Below are 18459 nucleotides of genomic sequence, written 5' to 3'. Positions count from 1 at the left end.
AAGGGGCGAATGTTTTAAAAAAAAATGGAAGAAAACGAGATTCTCAACAAGCCCTCTGTTTGATTTTATATATGTAAACTTTGTCCTCCTAGTACCTGGATCCTTGCTGCTCCTTCTACGGCCGCGGCTCTGCTGTTTTTCAGCCCATCTGTTAGACCCTGACCACTTCTGACTTTTTTTTTTCTTTTTGAACACTCTAAATCTCTATTATACTGTGCCCCATGCCAGGATTTTTCCATTTGGGGGTAGAAAAAAAAATCCCCAAGCCCACCAAAACCCTGTGGGTTGGTTTCCTGTCCAGCTGGCTTACTGTTCCCTAGGATTTTATTCCCATCATCAAAGTGGCTTGACAGACCAAGAACAAACCTCTGGCTCACCCTGAACTCACAGTGTACCATTTCCAAGTCAGAACAAACATCAAGTAACAGTGAGAGAGAAAGAGAGAGAACAAAATGATTTTCCTGACCTAGAAGCCAGTTCAGAGTGAGGCCCAGCTCTGAATCCAGACAGGGATGTCATGTGGCTATGGCCGTGGCTCTGGCTGTGGCCGTCCTTGGGTTTGGAGGCATGAACAGTGGACTCCAAGCCAGAATTTCTGTCTCAGTGGGTCTCAAAGGAGAAGCCATGGACGGACTCCTTTATGGCCCCAGATCCTCTGTTTCCTGGAATCAAGAGCAGCGGCATTCGAGGGAACATCCCACAATCTCAATGAGTGCATCAGACTTGCCCCAGAGCCTCTCCATTATGGGGGCAGAGTGGTCCCCGGAGTGTCCCAGGAGGCCAGCAAGGTCCCCAGCCTGTGCCAGGTCCAAAAAAAGATGCAGAACACTTGAGCCAGGTAGGCAGGGGGACTCTAAAAATTGCCAACCTTTTCTCTACTCATTTAGAAATCCTAAAAAATATATTAACTTAGCTAAAAATCTCATGGAAACTAGGCTCCTCATCAGAGTTGAAAGTCAAACCAGCTTCCCCAAAATTTCCCTTTATGGTTCTGTATGGCTGTACCAACAGAAGAACATCCAGGGTGAGAGGCTGTGACTCTGAGGCCACATGGGAGCAGGCAATGCATTTTTACACTAAGAAGCACCCAGTTAGCATGAGGCATCCCATCTCCTGAAGGCCTGGCCTGCCTTCTTCTTCTTCCTGCTTTTCAACACATTCTCGCATCTTCCCCTCCTGATCTCCCCAGGTCTGTAGACAGGCCAGACTAATTACTTCCCATATCTATTGCCCCCTCTCAAAATGCCCTTCCCCATCAACTTTGTCTAGCTAAAATCTTCCCAGCGTTCACAGCCTGGTTGGAATTACATCTTCATAAACCTTTCCCATTGCTCCAATCCACCCTGATGTTCTTTCTCTTCACTCCTTACATCCTGTCCCAAAGTTTGCCCTTATTTTTGTCTCCATAAGTGGACAGATTTCTCTGAGGTCAGAAATCATCTCCTGGGGACACCTGGGTGGCTCAGTCGTTAAGCGTCTGCCTTCGGCTCAGGTCATGATCCCGGGGTCCTGGGATCGAGCCCCGCATCGGACTCTCCACTCAGCGGGAGGCCTGCTTCTCCCTCTCCCACTCCCCCTGCTTGTGTTCCCTCTCTCACTGTGTCTCTGTCAAATAAATAAATAAAATCTTAAAAAAAAAGAAGAAAAGAAATCATCTCCTGTACCTCACTTCCCAGCACTTAGCTCAAAGCCGGGTGCTCAGGGAATTCCATCAGCTCTCTGTAGGCCGCTTACTCGGCCCTGTACTAGATATCTGATGATTCATTAACCCCCAGCGTTGGCTTTTCTCACTTTTGTTCTTGAGTGGCCCTTTCTTTGGCAGAGGGAAGTCCTACCTGTTAAACAGTGGAAATGCCAGAATTGCAAATTATATCATTAAAGAAGTTTTCATAAGCTGTGGGTCTTTCATAGGGAGTAGAAGAATAAGGACAGGAGTTAGGATTGAGAGACCTGGGGAAAACGACATAGAAACAAAAGATAGGGGCAGGATTGGGAAGAAAAATTCCAAATAGATAAAAGTTTTAAGCAACAACAACAAAAAATGGAACTGTGAAAGTACTACAAGAAAATATGGGAAAATTCTAAATTATGGATACTAAATTACCTATCTATATAATCTTGAAGAAGGTTTAGACTTTGTAAGCATGATATAAAACCCAGGAGACACAAATAAAAATACCAGTATATTTGGCTGCATAGAACTAAACATTTTTGACTTGTAAAAAATTTATAAAGTTGAAAGACAAATGATAAACTGTAAAAATATTTGTAGCACATGTGACAAAGAGTAGATTTCCTTAATACACAGAGAGCTCCCAAAAATCAACAAGAAAAAGACCAACAACGTAATGGACAGAGAAATTGAATACATTTCACAGAGCAGGAAATTCAGGTATCTTTTTTGAAAAGCATGTGAAGTGATGATCAGCCTCACAACAAAATAATTGCAACATAAAAATGATGAGATACTGTTTTTCACTTATCATCTTGGTAAAAGTCAAAAAGTTTAATAGTGCACTGTGTTGGTCAGGTTGTGGGAGACTAGAATTCTGACATGCTGTTGGTGGAAGTGTAAATTGGTACAGTCTCTTTGGAGAGCATCTTATTAAAAGCAGTCATAGTTTTAAATGTGCAAATATCTTGATCCATCCATTCAGCTTCTAGGAATTTCTCCCCTGAGTACTCACTGATATGCACAAAACTGATGTATATATACATTCCTTATTGTTTTTAGCAAAATATCTTAAACAATCTGAATTCTTTCACAAGAGGATTGGTACCTCCATGGCATGGAACAGTCTACAACCATTGAAAAATGAGGCAGATCTCTGTTTTTATTTTTATTTTTTAAGATTTTATTTATTTGTCAGAGAGAGAGAGAGTGCGTGCACAAGCAGGGAGAGCGACAGGCAGAGGGAGAAGCAGGCTCCCCACCGAGCAAGGCGCCCGGTGCGGGACTCCATCCGAGGACGCTGGGATCATGACCCGAGCCAAAGGCAGACGCTTAACCAAATGAGCCAGCCAGGTGTCCCCAGATCTGTTTTTAATGGCATGATGTCGAAAATATGTGAGAAAAAGTAATGCCTAGAGCTTAGTATATAGTAAACTACTATTTGTGTAAAAATAAGTGGGTAGCTATAGATAGATGCTTGTAAATGAACAGAATGAGCCTGGAAGGACATACTGAGAAGTAGTAATAGTGGTTGCCTCGGGAGAACAGAAGGTGAGTAGAGGGCAGTGGGTGGAAGAGAACTTCATTTTCACCGCATGCCCTTTTGTACTGACTTATTTTTATACCATGTACACATGTTACCTATTTTTTAAAGCTGATTTATAAAAAATAGCTAGGTGCAGGTATGAAATTAGGCCAAACGTGAGGTATGCATATAAATTAGGAGTTACGGTAGGGTAGGAGTGGAAGCAAGCAGATAACTGTAGAGGAAGCAAGTCAGTAGCACAGAAGCGAGGCAGGTCAGCCACAGAGAGACCTGGACACAAGACAGTTTTAAGTCAAAAGGACCTGATTTGCTTTTCATGCGAGAGCATATGCCAGCCCTGGATATGGGCAGTTCAGGATAGAGTAGGAATAAACTTTAGGGAAATGGTAAGACTGTTCAAATGCAGGGAATGGGGAGGATGGGCTTAGGGGTCAGGGAAATAGAATTTCATTAGCCAGAACACTCGTGCCACTCCCTACTCTCAGGCTGGAAGCAGAGAAGGCAGGGAGCGAACACTGACGGAGCGTCTGCCGCGGCCCGGCAGCGAGGCGGAAACTCCGGTTGCCGCGCCACGCCGGAAGTCGCACGGTGACTCACCATGCAGTGATTAGGGCTTCCATTGTACCGGTCAGGAATATGAGTCAGGTCACAGAAATAAGCGGAAAGCCAAGATTCAAACCCAGGTCTGTCCCTTCTCTTTTTACTACCTGTACTGAATTATCAGTACACCAGGGAGGCCCTTTTCATGGTCAGTCTGAACCAGGGCTCAGAGCCAGGGGACCTTCAGCACTGTTCTCAAAAGAAAGTCTTCATTCATCCTTAAAGGGCGCCTGGGTGGCTCAGATGGTTAAGCGTCTGCCTTCGGCTCAGGTCATGATCCCGGGGTCCTGGGATCGAGTCCCGCATCAGGCTCCCTGCTCCACCGGGAGCCTGCTTCTCCCTCTGCCTCTGCCTCTCTCTCTCTCTCTCTGACTCTCATGAATAAATAAATAAAACATTAAAAAAAAAAAGAAAGTCTTCATTCTTCCTTTTTTATCCAGACCCCTAAATCCAAGCCCACTTACTTTTTCCAGCATGTGGTTCAAAGAGTAAAGTGAACTCCATTTACTGAAAGAAGAAGAACTTTCCATTCATTGGGAAAGGAACGTCTGTCGCAGGGTTTGTTAGTGCTTCCGTGTGTTTGTTTTTCAGCTGGTTATTTTAAGTCCGTAGGTATGGTTTGTCCTATGGCAGTGAGTTCTCCTTCTCCAAAATGCTCGGTCAGTGACACTCATAACCAGTGATTCCCTCCCCCCCCACCAATATGCCCACTAAAGCGGAAAAATAACAGAATCTAATTCCCCCTGCCAGTCTCCTTGTTTTCAAATAACTGGGAGAGGATACCGGGTTTTGTTTGTTTTCAGTTTGTTTTATTTGGAACCAGAGCATAGAGTTTTATCTGTTTTGTGCATGCGTATCCCCAACCTCCACCATATGCTCTAGGATTTCATTTCCTTATTTGACTTACTGACGTTTCTACTATTGGTGATTAGCTGTCTTTTTTAGCATTTGCCGTAACTCCCTTAGCCTCATGATGTGCCTGTCAAAAAATACCTTTTTCTCTTCTGTGACCCAGGCCTCAGGGAGAGAAAATATCAATTTATCTCCTGTTCTTTACCTTTCTAGGCAAAATCCATGTTTGGTGACCAGAGCTGTATATATTGACATTCTCTTCCTGTTGACTCGCTGCCTTGACAAACCCACGAAAGGCACAGAGCCAGGTATGACTCATAGTTATATCATATTTTGGAATGATTATGGATCTTTGAAATACAGGTGGGGCTTTGAGTGGCTCTACCACACACTGCCCCCCAGCTTCTACTTTTGTAAAACTAACCACACATCAAAATGAGGCATGGTGTCATACAGTTCCCTCGTAGAAGCTTCTCCAGGAAACTTGCCCTTGTTTAGTTGGAAGTTTGACATTTATTTTCTATTTGGTCATTCAGGAAGGAGTTTGGACTACATTCAGATACCCTCTGTGTTTCAGAGACCTTGGTTTTTTTCCTCTTCCATGCATCATTTTCTTTGAAATTCATCATTTTCAATAACGGAGAGTCCATTCTGCCCCATTCCGTGGAGCTAACTGAGCTGGGTTCGTTTGATCCTGGAGTCTGGGTACCTGAGACTCAGTCCCAAATCCACCCTTCACTGCCTTAAGCTCTGACTTGAGATGTGTTCCTTGGTCATATATGTTTCCTGGTATGGGGCGCCAGATCCATATACAGTTGTTCTATTTTAATCATGATTCACAGAGTGGTTTTCTTAAAATGGAGAAGGGCAACTCCAAATTAAAAAAAAAATTTTTTTTTTATGTGTTTATATAAGAGGCTGCAGGAAGTGCTGTACATGAGCTCCAGGCCACAGACTGAAACTGATTTTCATCAACACAAACTGGAATGCAGGGTAATGAGCCTGCAACTGGTTAAAATCAGCCTCTTCTAATTGATTAGGCCTGTCTAAAGGAGGCTACAATTACAAAGTCACATTCTGAGTACAAGCAGGCCAGGCCTTTCCTCTGTTACATTTAGTCTGTCAATGATTTGTTGTCTTCAGTAAATATATTCAGGCTGTCAGAGTCCAGCTCTGTCCATATGGAACCCTGTTCCCAAATTCAAACCAATTTAAAGTGCTTTGAGGGGGAGGTGCGAAACCACCTCACCCGGATCAATGTATATTAGCCCACAAAGCCCCTGTGGCCATGCAGAGGTAAGAAGAACACGCCTGAACTTTCATCAGCTCCATAGCCCTGCAGAGGGGCGGCTATTGTATCCGTTTAATAGAATAGGATCATATAGTTTTATAGCTGTAAAACAGTCCTAGTTTATGCCTCTTGTCCCAGCGTAATTATTAATAGTGCCTCCCCTTTACCCTTGAAAGTGTCCAGGTTTGCACCATATATTATAGATCACCCCCGCTGTAAGGGACCTCAGGGTTGCGCCACCTTATTTTACACTTGGGCTAACTGGGGTGCGGAGATTATAAATCAGATGTTACCAAGTAAGTTGGTTTGGGTTTCCTCTATTTTTGTATTTCAGTTCCAAATTCCGTATATCTTGACAGTACTTCTCTGCTTAGTAGCCAAAGGACTTTGGCCTTGAAAGAATTGCTCACAACTAACGAGTCCAGGCTTTGGGATCCTCTCGGAGTTGTGTGGTTGACCGTAATCATCAGTTTATTTGAACTAAGTTTCTCTTAACGTATTTTATGTATTTTAACCTTTATTCCTTGTCTGGAGGGATTAACCCTTGAATGCTGTGAGCAAAATCCATGTTTGGTGGATTCTCTATTCTCCAACCACCCGCCCTTTACTGATGCTTGGGCTCCTCCATGAAGACGTTGGCCTTTTTGAGCCATTCTTTCCTCCAGTCTTGTGTTATGGAAGAGTTTGTACCCCAGTTGAATGTGATCACAGCTGTCGTTTATTTTACTCAGCTGTATCGTACTTGCATTGATGCATCATTCCTCTTACTAAGTCATTACTCTGAGGAGGAGGATGTGACGGGGTGGGTGCTCTTGCCTTTATTCTAGTATGATGCCCATCGCTCGAAATATTTTATCCCGCATTGCGCATTGTGGCAGTCACTAGCCACGTGTGGCTCCTAAGCACGTGGGATGGGCCGATCCAAATGGGAATGCTTTGGATGAATAAAATACACACCCAATTTCAAGGAGTTAGTATGAAAAAAAGAATGTAAAATTTCTCGTTCACTTTTTATATTGATTGCATGTTGGAATGATACTATTTTTGATATATTAGATTAAATATATTATTAAAATTAATTTCACCTATTTCTTTTTACTTCAAAAAATGTGGCTGCTGGAAAATAAAAAATTAAATATGTGGCTCATGTTATCTCCCTATCAGACAAGTAAGGATTTTATCCAGTCCTTTGGGGTTTGCCCACATAAGCCACAGATGTGTGTGTATATGTGTGTCTATCTGCATGAATGTTATATAATCATTTAATATACATCCACACAAACAATGGTAATAAATTTTCCTCCTTTGAGGATGGAACTAGATTTTTAGAACTAACCAAATGTCAAATACGATGGCAATTAAGATGGACGGCACTGTTTAAGAAAAAAATAAACTGTGAACTTAAAGAAATGAAATCTATTCTTATGTGTTTCATAAATTATTTCCAAAGGCAGCTTGAGCAATAGCTAAATATGTTACCAAACAAGGCGATCACTTACTTAGATATGTAGACTTCAATATGATTTCGAAATAATGTCATGACATTATAGTGTTACCCTGCAAGTACCTTGAAAGAATGGATCATGCCTTAGATTCTTCATCCCTCAGCTAAGCACATAGCAGGCCCTTGTTAAATGAGTTGGTTATTAACTGATTGAAATGCACAGTTTTCCTCAGTTTTTAGAATGGTAACAGTTGTCATCAAGATACAAAGTCTTATTTAAATTCATGCATCAATCAGTTGTAAATTCATTTTCTGAATTCAAATGTTATGTTTATATCATGTGTTGTCATGTTCATTTCATGTCTGTAAATGTGTACATATCTACCTCCATTATTAGCTCACAAAGCTCTGAGTAGGGAGTATATCGTTTAGGCTCTAAAGCCGTAGCCCTGGGTTTGAATCCCAGATCTGCCGTTTAGCTTTGTGACCTTAGGCAAGTCATTGAACCTCTCGGAGACAATTTTTCTCAATTGTAATTGGGGATGATGACAGGATCTACATCTTATAGTGGAAGTTGACGAATTTATGTAAATTCCTATGTAAGGAATGTGCTTTGCATCACACAGAATAAGTGCTCGATAAATATTAGCTACTTTTGGGGCGCCTGGGTGGCTCAGTTGGTTGAGCGACTGCCTTCGGCTCAGGTCATGATCCTGGAGTCCCTGGATCGAGTCCCGCATTGGGCTCCCTGCTCGGGGAGGAGCCTGCTTCTCCCTCTAACCCTCCCCCCTCTCATGTACTCTCTCTCTCATTCTCACTCTCTCAAATAAATAAATAAATCTTTAAAAAAAAAATATTAGCTACTGTTATTATTATGATCCTCATTATCATTAGCTAGAAACCATGCATCTGTCTAGTCCCCTGCAGTCCCTTACATTCACAGCTCTCCTCTTACTTTAAACATCTTCAGGAAAGAAGAAATGTCTGCTTTCCTGGGAAAATACTGAAAGATGGCATAGCCGTCGTAGAATGTCAGGAAATCCACTTGATTAAGGCTGCTCCTGCCCCTTTGAGTCCAAAAAAGGATCATTTTTGTTGTTCATGTATTTTTTCATTCATCAGAAGTGACATGCTAACATCAGACACGTTGAGCACCTATAGCTAGAGACACACATACATGGGTTTTGGGCTTACAAGTAGGGGCAGTAAGAGATTACAGGTGCTGTAAAGGAAATGTTTATGGGATACATTGGAGGCACCAAAGACTGGAAGGTCATTTCTACTTGGGAAGACAGGAAGCCTTCATAGAGAAGAAGGTGGTTGAGCAGAGTTTTGAGGGTGAGTAGAGATTCACCACATGGGCAAGGTGAAGGTGGGCATTATAGATAGAGGGCGGAGCATGGCCAGAGCCACAGAGGCACAAGTCAGCACAGCCTTCAAAGCGCAAGGGCAGTGACCAGAGTGTTGGGTTCAAGACCAGGCAGGTGTGACTGGAAGTCACCAGACTTCCAGTCCTGTGGACTGGAGGCAGGAAGAGGCAGGAACTCAATCATGAAGAACCTCATAGGCCAATCTGAGGAGCTTGTAGTTGACTTTGTAGACAAAGGAGGTTATTGAAGGATATAAGACAGAGAGTCACACCAGGTGGTTTTTAAGACAAGGTGACATTTCATGCCCTCATCCTCCTAGAATGCTTAGAACCTTATGAACTAAGTTCCTATTGTTGCCAAAAAAGAATGTAACTGAAAATCCACTCATGGATTGTCAGGGGGATTTGTACAGACATTGTGATCATCAGCACTGGGGGTCTGGGAGGTGGGAGTGGGGAACAGAGAACCAGACTGAAGGTAAAGGCCGCAGAGTGCTAAAAATAGCTGTCTTCGAATGGTGCCATCATGGGGGAATTCCTCCTCTTATTTCCATTGTACAGATCTTAAACACCATAATTCTGCTTTATTCATATGAGAGTACGTATTTGTATTTCAACAGTAAATGTACCTAACTATGACTCTTGAAGGCGATTAATTATTCCAAAAGAAATGAAGTAGTATCCATCTCAGGACACATTTTTGGTTGGAGGAGGATCTGTCCCTCTCCTCTCACTGTTCTGTATGTGACCTTGGAAGGCTATTTCCACCTCTAAACTGTCTCAGAACCAGGTTGAGGGGCTGGGGGCATAAACAAGGAGAAAAACAGTGAAGGGGAAAGGCAGGGAAGACGATTAGAAAAGCTTAAGATAATGATGTGTTTTGTGTGATTCAGACTTTTATCTTAGTGCTTCCCCACCCTTTGAGGTTTCCTCAGCCATTAACTAGGTTTTAAAAATTCCAGATCTGGGGGTTTTGTTTTGAGTTCCAAAGTGATTTAAACCCACAGGACTCTCTGTCCCTTGTATTCTTTTTCCTCTTCTGAATCCAGCTGTCATCATTCGTATACATCAGTTTCCTGCTAGAAAGAAAATTATAGTCTCCGGGTGGAGTCGGGGGATGAGGAAGATGAAGCCTGATTGCACAAGCACTCCGGGGCTGCCTTGCAGGCCTGGGCAGGGATGCAGAGACTGAGAGCTTTCACTGTCATTGGAAACCCACCTCCCATTTGTCCTCTCAGCTTGGACACTCTCCATACCACTCGGCCGCATATAAGTGATCTCGAAAGGCTGTTTCCCTGCCCCTGAAATGTGTATAGGATGCCCAGCATACTCTCATCCTCAGGGAACATTTTCAATACCTTCTTCCTTGTGGGGATCATAATAACTATGACCAACAATTACTGAGCACCTAACTCTGGGCCAAGCATTGTGCCAAGCATCTTGCATGCATCAGTGAGGGAGGTACTAGTGGTTCCTCATGTCAGACATGAGGAAACCCAAGGCTAAGAGACAACTGGCCAAGTGTCAACGTGCGTAGCAGGAGGGCAGAGCCTGACCTCTCGGGGCACTTACCCCATGCCATGGCTCCACAGCACAATCAGGGCCAGAATCAGGAACACCATTACCTCGGGGAGGGTGCCCTAGAACCCTCTTGGTTGTTCCAACTTCCCAATCCTCTTCCTCTCCTGTAGAACCCCCAGGCCTCAGAGAGGGATCCCCTTCATAGGAGCTTCTGGATCACATGCTCACATGGGCACTTTCTTGCCCGCATTTCTGTCTCCCATGCCGGCAGTATGTGAAATACCATGAGGGTGTGCCTGGGACAGAAGCAGTTACTAGAAAGAGAGAGCTTGACCGCTCCCAGGCAGCCACCTGCCGTTTCTCTCTTTGCAAGTGGACCCACGGCCACTGCATGAAACACTTCCCAGTACCAGGCTGCTGGCGGCTGCATTTTGTGGTTTCTTTGTTAGTTGGGATTTATAGTTCAGATCTCATCATTCTGCCAAGTGCAATAAACATTTTGTTTTACTGGAATGTAACTTTTATTATTGTTATTATTTTTCTTCTCAATGCCTTAAAAGTGACCAGCTTGAGAGTGTGAAATCAGAATCCCTATAGTCTGAATGCCAAGTCAGTGCGCTCTGTAGATCAGTTTAAGATTAGAAGACAGGCTCTCATTTATTACCACTTGTATTTATATAATGGAAGTTAGGTAATGTAAGCGCTCCCAAAGTCCAGCTCAGATGGATGATGATGGTGGTTTAAACGGTAAAACCTGTGACAAGTATCCAACAATGCCTTGCATTTGTACGGCCTTGAACATGAATAATATATGTGTGATATGAATTAATATAAGGTCAGCGATTTTTATGACATACTAACTTCCTTTACCTAAGTTCCTGGGAAATATAGCCAAACAATTACAGAGAATGAGAACACTGGCAACTTACAAACACCTGCTTTGATTATTTGGTCTAATTAGGTTAAATTTAACCAATCCCATCTGAACAAATTGAAAACAATTCTTATCTGTTCCCTTGGTCATGTATTTTATCGGTGTTGGATGCAGATGTGTTTAATATGACACAGTTGGTGCTATTCTCTCAGCTCTGGGTGGGAGATAAAAGGGAATCAAGAACATATTTTTAGAGTCTTCTGGGGACTTTTTATTTCTGGGCCTGCAGCTATGAAATTTCAAGGAAAAAAAACAAGCTTTGTTGTCAATAAATTAGTTGCTTTTCTCCAAAACACTGAGACTGTCATCTGAACAGTTGGCTTTTGCCAAAAGTATCTTTCCCAGGGAACAGTGAGCTCCTAAAATAAGCAGATGATTCTAGCTGCCTTTCGGAAGTCAGAATAATACAGGATGTGTTATTAGATCGCTAGGTTCATGTGGTGGTTACCTCTCATTAATTCCAAGCCTGGTGCTGAGGACATAGGCCCACAGTTCTTAGAATTTTAGAGTTTAGAGACCATTTAATCAGTAGGTAGAATGGAAACGATAGCAATTAAGTGACTTGCCCAAAGTCACACAACTGGTTGGTGAAATAGTCAAGCTTCCTTGGCTCCTGGTCCGCTGCCTATTTCTGTGACCAAAATTAAGAACCTCTAGTAGTGTAAGTTGGGCTGAGCGTCTGGATCTGTCATGGAACCATGTCATGAAACTGTCTTACCTACATTTCCACCCCAGGAGTACAGTACTGTTCATATGAGCAACCTCAGAACAGCTGTGATTTCGGTTTTTCCTCTGTGTTCTTGTCTTGCCCCACTCCAGCAGCCCTCATCACAGATAACCTGAAACTAGTTACCTATGTCAAGTAAATTAGTTAAGCAAGCTGTTTTTGAAAGCTTATTTTAGATATCTCAAATAAATGGAATCATACAACATGTGGCCTTTTGTGTCTGGCTTCTTTCACTTAACAGTGTTTTCAAGGTTCATCCATGTTGTATCATGAATCAACACTATTCCTTTTTATGGCAGAATAGTATTCCACTGGATCAGTATACCACATTTTGCTTATTCATCAGTTGATGGTCATTTGGGTTGTTTCTACTTTTTGGCTGTTATGAATAATACTATTATAAGGATTCATGGACAAGTGTTTGTGGGGATGTATGTTTTGAGTTCCCTTGGGTATTGACCTAGAAGTAGAATTGTTGGGCATATGCCAACCCTAAGTTGAACTTTTTGAGGAATTGGCAAACTGTTTCCAAAGAGACTACATCATTTTACATTCCTGCCAGCAGTGTATGAGGGCTCCAGTTTCTCCACATCCTTGACAGCACTTGTTATTGTCCGTCTTTTTTTATTATTGCCATCTTGGTAGGCATGAAGCAATGTTGCATTGTGCTTTTTGATTTGCATTTCCCTTATGGCTAGTGATGTCAAACATCTGTTCTACTGCTAACTGGCCCTTTGTATATCATCTTTAGGGAATTGTCTGTTCAGATCCTTTGCCCATTTTTAAATTGGGTTATTTGTCTTTTTATTCTTGAGTTATAAGAGTTCTTTATATATTCTGGATATTAATCCCTTATCAGATATATATGATATACAACTATTTTCTCCCATTCTGTGGGTTGTCTTTTCACCTTCTTGATAATGTCCTTTGATGTACAGAAGTTTTTAGGTTTGATGACATCCAGTTTATCTATTTTTCTTTTGTTGCTTATGCTTTTGACATCAAATCTAAGAAACCATTGCCTAATCCAAGGTCATGAAGATTTGTACGCATGTTTTCTTTTAAAGACTTTTATAGTTTTACCTCTTCACATTTAGGTTTCTGATCCATTTTTTCTCAGATTTATTTATTTTAGAGACAGAGTGAGTGAGTGAGCGGTGGGGAGGGCCAGAGGGAGAGAGAGAGAGAGAGTTTCAAGCAGATTCCGTGTTGAGCACAGAGCCTGATGTGGGGCTTACTCTCACGACCTGGGCCAAAATCAAGTGTTGGACACTCAACTGACTCTGCCACCCAGGTGCCCCAGTTTCTGATCCATTTTGAGTGAATTTTTGTAATTGGTGTGAGGTACAGAACCAACCTCATCCTTTTGCATGTGGCTATGCATTTATCCCAGCACTATTTGTTGAAAAGACTTACTATCCTTTCCTCATTGAATTGTCTTAGTACCCTGGTCAAATGTCAATTGACCATAAATATATGGATTTATTTCTGGACTCTCAATTCTATTCCATTGACCTATATGTCTGTCCTTATGCCAGAACCATACTGTCTTGACTCTCACTGCTTTCTAGTAACTTTTGAAATTAGGGTGTAAACCCTCCAACTTTGTTCTGTTTCGAGATTGTTTTGGCTGGGTCGCTTACATTGTCATACAAATCTTAGGAACAGTTTGTCAACTTCTGCAAAAAGGAAAGAAAAACCAGCTAGGATCTTGATAGGTATAGTGTTAAATCTGTAGGTCAATTTGAGGAGTATTGTCATTATAACAATATTATGTCTTCAGGAATTCAGATCAGAACACAGGATGTCCTTCCATTTATTTAGATCTTCTTTCAGTGATGTTTTGTAGTTTTCAGTGTACACATCATGAACATCTTTTGTTAAATAATTTATTCCTATTTTATTCTTTCTGATGCTGTTGTAAATGAAATTATTTTCTTAATTTCAATTTTGGATGGTTTGTTGCTACTGTATAGAAGTACAATTGATATTTGTATATTAATCTTATATCCTACAACCTTACTGAAGTCATTTATTAGGGGTTTTTTGTGGATTCCTTGGGATTTTCTATAAACGAGATCATGTTATGTGCAACATAGTTTGTACTTCTTCCTTTCCAGTCTGGCTGCCTTTTATTTATTTTTCTAATTGTCTAATTACTCTAGCTAGAACCTCCTGTAGAATGTTAAATAAAAATGGCAAGAGCAGACATTCTTGTCTTTTTCTTGATCTTGGGGGGAGAGAGTTTTCCATCCTTCACCATCGAGCATGTTGTCAGCTGTGGGTTTTTCATAGATACACTTTATCAGGTCGAAGAAGTTCCCTTATTTCTAGTTTGTTGAGTGTTTTTACTGTGAAAGGGTGTTGGATTTTGTCATATTCTTTTTCTATATCTATTGAGATGATCATGTGATTTTTTTTACCTTTATTAATATGATGTGACCCATTAATTTTTATTGCTGAGTAGTGTTCCATTATATGCATGGTTTGTTTATATTAACTCATCAGTTGAAATACATTTGGGCATTTCTACTTCTTGGAGATTGTGAATAATATGGCTCTGAGCATTCATGTGGTCATGTTTTTATTTCCCTTAAGTAAAACTTAGGAAAGTGACCACTGGGTCATATGATAAGGATTACAAGAAACTGCCAAACTTATTTTCCAAAGGGGCTTACCACTTTGCATCCCCACCAGCTCTGTATGAGAGGTCTAGTTGTTCTATTATCCTCACCGAGACTTGTTATTGTCCCTCTAGTAGCTATTTGAGTGAGTGTAGGGTATCTCATTGTAATTTTAGTTTGCATTTCCCAATGACGAGTTATTTTGAACATCTGATATATTTTTGGTAAAGTGTCTATTCAAATCTCTGTCACATTTCTTTTCTAAATTGAGTTGTTGGGGCACCTGGGTGGCTTAGTCAGTTAAGCATCTGCCTTTGGCTCACGTCATGATCACAGGGTCCTGGGATCGAGCCCCATATCAGGCTCCCTGCTCAGCTGGAAGCCTGCTTCTCCCTCTCTCTCTCCCTCAGCCCCTCCCTGCCGCTCGCGTGCTCTCTCTGTCTCTCTCAAATAAATAAATAAAATCTTTAAAAAAAAATAGAGTTGTTTATTTTATTGTTGAGTCTTACTATTGAAAGTTCTTTATTCTGGATATAAGTCCTTTATACAAAGAAATACTTTGCAGATATTTTCTACCTATTGTTTATCTTTTCATTTTCTTAACAATGTCTTTTGAAGAGCAAACATTTTTAATTTTGATGAAGTCCAATTTCTTTGTTTTATGCTTTTTGTGCCCTAGTAAAGAAGCCTTTGCCTATCCCAGGGTCACAAAGATGTTCACTCATGTTTTCTTCTACAATTTTATATTTAAGGTTTTACGTTTATATCTTTGATTGACATCAAGCTAATTTTCATGTAATCTCCTAAGGTTGAAGTTCTCTTTTTAATTTTTTGCATACAAATAACCAATTATTCTAGCCCCAGTATTTCTTCAAATACTTTTTTTTTTAAGATTTTATTTATTTATTTAATTGACAGAGAGAGAGAGAGAGAGAGAGACAGCGAGAGAGGGAACACAAGCAGGGGGAGTGGGAGAGGGAGAAGCCGCTTCCCGCGGAGCAGGGAGCCCAATGCAGGGCCATGCAGGGCTCGATCCCAGGACCCTGGGATCATGACCCAAGCCGAAGGCAGCCACCCAACAAACTGAGCCACCCAGGCGCCCCTCAAATACTTTTTCCAGCCTTTCCCTTTTTCCTCTCTTTCTGGGAATTCCACTATATGTATATTAGGTCACTGGAAGTTGTCCCACACATCACTGATGTTCTGGGGGTTTTTTTCTGTGTTTTGTTTTTGATAGCTTCTAATTTATGTCTCTGAATTCACTAATCTTTTGCAGTGTCCAATCTGCTAATCCCATCTAGTGTTTTTTTTATTTCAGGTGTTATCTTGTTCATCTCTGTAAAGTTTGTGTCCCTTTAGTATCTTTCATATTTCTCTTCATCATGTTCCATTTTCCTTTGGATTCTTGACCAAATGCCAGCATGCTTATCGTAGCCGTTATCACAGCCTTGTCTCTACTTCCATTATTATTGTAATTTGGGGGTCTTTTTATTAAAGGGTCGTATTTCCCCCCCTTTTTTGCATGCTTATTATTAGGTGCCAGACATGTTGTTGAGCATTGGATTTATTTATTCCTTTAAAGTGTTGGACTTTTTCTCTCAAATAAACCAATAAAATCTTAAAAAAAAAAATGAAATTTGAAAGTCACATCCCAAGATAGGAAAAATCCACCGCTGGAAGAAAAGCAGCTGTAGCAAAAACAAAGAAGTGAGGGGTCATCTCATCCAGAGCAGGAGACAGAGCACCTGCTGGTCCCACAGACAGGTACACTTACTTCCAGGCTCCCGAGCAGTACTCACCCGGCAGAAGGTACTTAACTCCTCCCTCCACGTTGGGGCTGGATTTCACAAGAAATAGCATTCCCCAGACTCTGTGGGGTTGGCCAGCTGCAAACTGCACCTCACAACATCATTCCTACAGGTGTCAAGTGTGCAGTCCAGCAGTGCCAGAAACTTCTGCAGCCTTACAGTCAGTTTCTCCCAGAACTGTAACCTGTAGTGCAGGCAGGGGACAGAGGTGGGTGCTCCTCGCTTCTCCCTTATCACAGGAGACGTGACAGAGCTAAGCACCAGTTATTTAAAGGAACCCTCCCAGCCAGCTACCTCCTCTCAAGTTGGTTTCACTCTGTATCTCATCGCCTTAGGGCTTTTTGGGGGTGGGGGGGGGTGGAAGGCAAATCTAAACAGGGATGTCTACGGTGTGGTGCTAGGGAAATTCCTGATTTCCCAGTCTTGTCCCAAGTAGCCTCTCCCTGACAAAGAACCAGCAACAGTGTTTGCTTAGAAGTAATTTTCTGTTTGTGCCTTTGGGTTTTCATGTGTTTATCCACAAGCATTTCCTGACATCCCCCCTGTGTTGGGCAGAAGCGGGGATGGGATGGTGGGTGGAGTCCAGAAGTAAAAGTTGGTCCCACCCGGCGCCTGATGAGCTCATGTTCAGCCGGCCCAAATCCTTTCGGAGCTCCCAACCAGAGCAGGCTCCCAAGCCCAGGGATTATGTTATTTCTCGGGGTGACAAGATAGTTTTCAGATGGTCTTCTTCAGAAGCTCATCGTCCTTCCCCAGCAGCGGATAAGGAATTCTGTCCTTGAAAAACACATGCCTTTGAGAATATGCTGGGGGCAAGGGAAGGAGGGAATATTTTCAAAGGGATGTGTGTCGGGTCCACACCTGTGTCAGCAGGGCACAAAGGGGTTCAGAACCCTGGAAACGAGGCAGGAAATAAGCAGCAAGCACCAGTTCAGCGTGCTTCTCGAGACAGTCTCCAGATCCTTCCGCCCGGTCATCCTACATGTTTGTTGTTGGAGGGGCCCCTAGGGTCAGGATTACAGTGTATTGGGAGGGACCGAGGATTAAATAGAAGAATGGAATTTCCCTTCGATAAGGAGAAGCCAACATTTATTAAATCAGTTGACTTGTTGTTGTTGTTATTGTTGAAGTTCCTATGGTTTCCTTTGCTTCCCAAATATATTTTTTTTAATGACAAATTGCATAACAGGACATTAACATTCACAGAGCGAACAAATTATCATCCGTGATTATTTTTAGAACCAGTTTATCAACTGTTTGAGGTAAGAACTTTTGTTGGATCTGATTACAGATCTCTTGGACCAGAGCTACACTTCTTTGAAATAGAAAAAACTGGCCACCTTGCTCTGCATTAAAGGTGAAATCTGCTTTATATTTTCTCACCCCCTACTTCTTTAAGGAGGGTAGAGGTTCCGGAACTTTTCTTGACCTACTGGTGTCAGACAGTTCAGAGCCTTTTCAATATGTGAAAGAAAAATGCAGCCATTCATTCATTCATTCATTCACTCATTCAGTTGAGGCAGAGGGAGCATGTGCAAGGTCGGGCAGAATGGAGAAACTCAGGCTGATTCTCATGGCAAGTGAGCATGAGTGATCTCATTGCCATTTACACAGTAGTATCCCAGTTAAGTGACTTATTCCATAGCAGGGAAACTATTTTTTTCTGTTTGGCTGGCCTTTTCAGTCCTGGGAAGGATCCTTCCCTCCTCATGGGTGCCCATTGCTACTTAGAAGTAGAACAACTTCATGGTGATGACTGGGGCTTTGGCTTCCCCTGTAGCCATCACGGCGGAGTAAAGGAAATGCTGTCTTTGGGCCCACACACTTACTCTCTCTTGCCCATATTACTTTGGCCAGTTCAGCACAGAATCAGGCTATCTAGATTCATGACTTAATGGTAAAGGCCAGGAGCTTTTGGCTGAACACTAGACGAAGGGGGTGACTTAATGATTAGGGGCCGTGGTGTACAGGAACAAACACCGCCAAACACTAGAAGTCACACACATTCCACGCGGCACGGTGTTTACACCACGAGGAGCACAGACGAGCTCAGAGGAGCTCGGGTGGTTTT

General features: G+C 42.1%; 1 protein-coding gene across 10 annotated transcripts in view; it reads left to right on the top strand.

The window, feature by feature from the left end:
- THADA (THADA armadillo repeat containing) overlaps positions 1–18459 on the top strand; it is a 328075-nt gene that overhangs the window by 242966 nt on the left and 66650 nt on the right. For 9 of the 10 annotated variants that reach the window (XR_014149251.1, XM_081833473.1, XM_081833472.1 and 6 more), the window contains one exon: positions 4884–4978. Coding sequence is in view for 9 of the 10 variants with exons in the window: in XM_081833473.1 (XP_081689599.1) it covers positions 4884–4978 (95 nt within the window). In the remaining variant the exon portion in view is untranslated. Of the gene's footprint in view, positions 1–4883; positions 4979–6295; positions 6950–18459 lie in introns of those variants that run through there. The other variant, XM_081833475.1, reaches the window with a different exon arrangement.

This window comes from Leptonychotes weddellii, chromosome 10 (assembly GCF_054177405.1).
Source record: "Leptonychotes weddellii isolate Sample4059 chromosome 10, ASM5417740v2, whole genome shotgun sequence".
In the NCBI taxonomy this organism is placed as follows: Eukaryota; Metazoa; Chordata; class Mammalia; order Carnivora; family Phocidae; genus Leptonychotes; species Leptonychotes weddellii.
The sequence above is the reverse complement of the archived record's forward strand: the minus strand, read 5'-3'. Positions and strand labels throughout refer to the sequence as shown.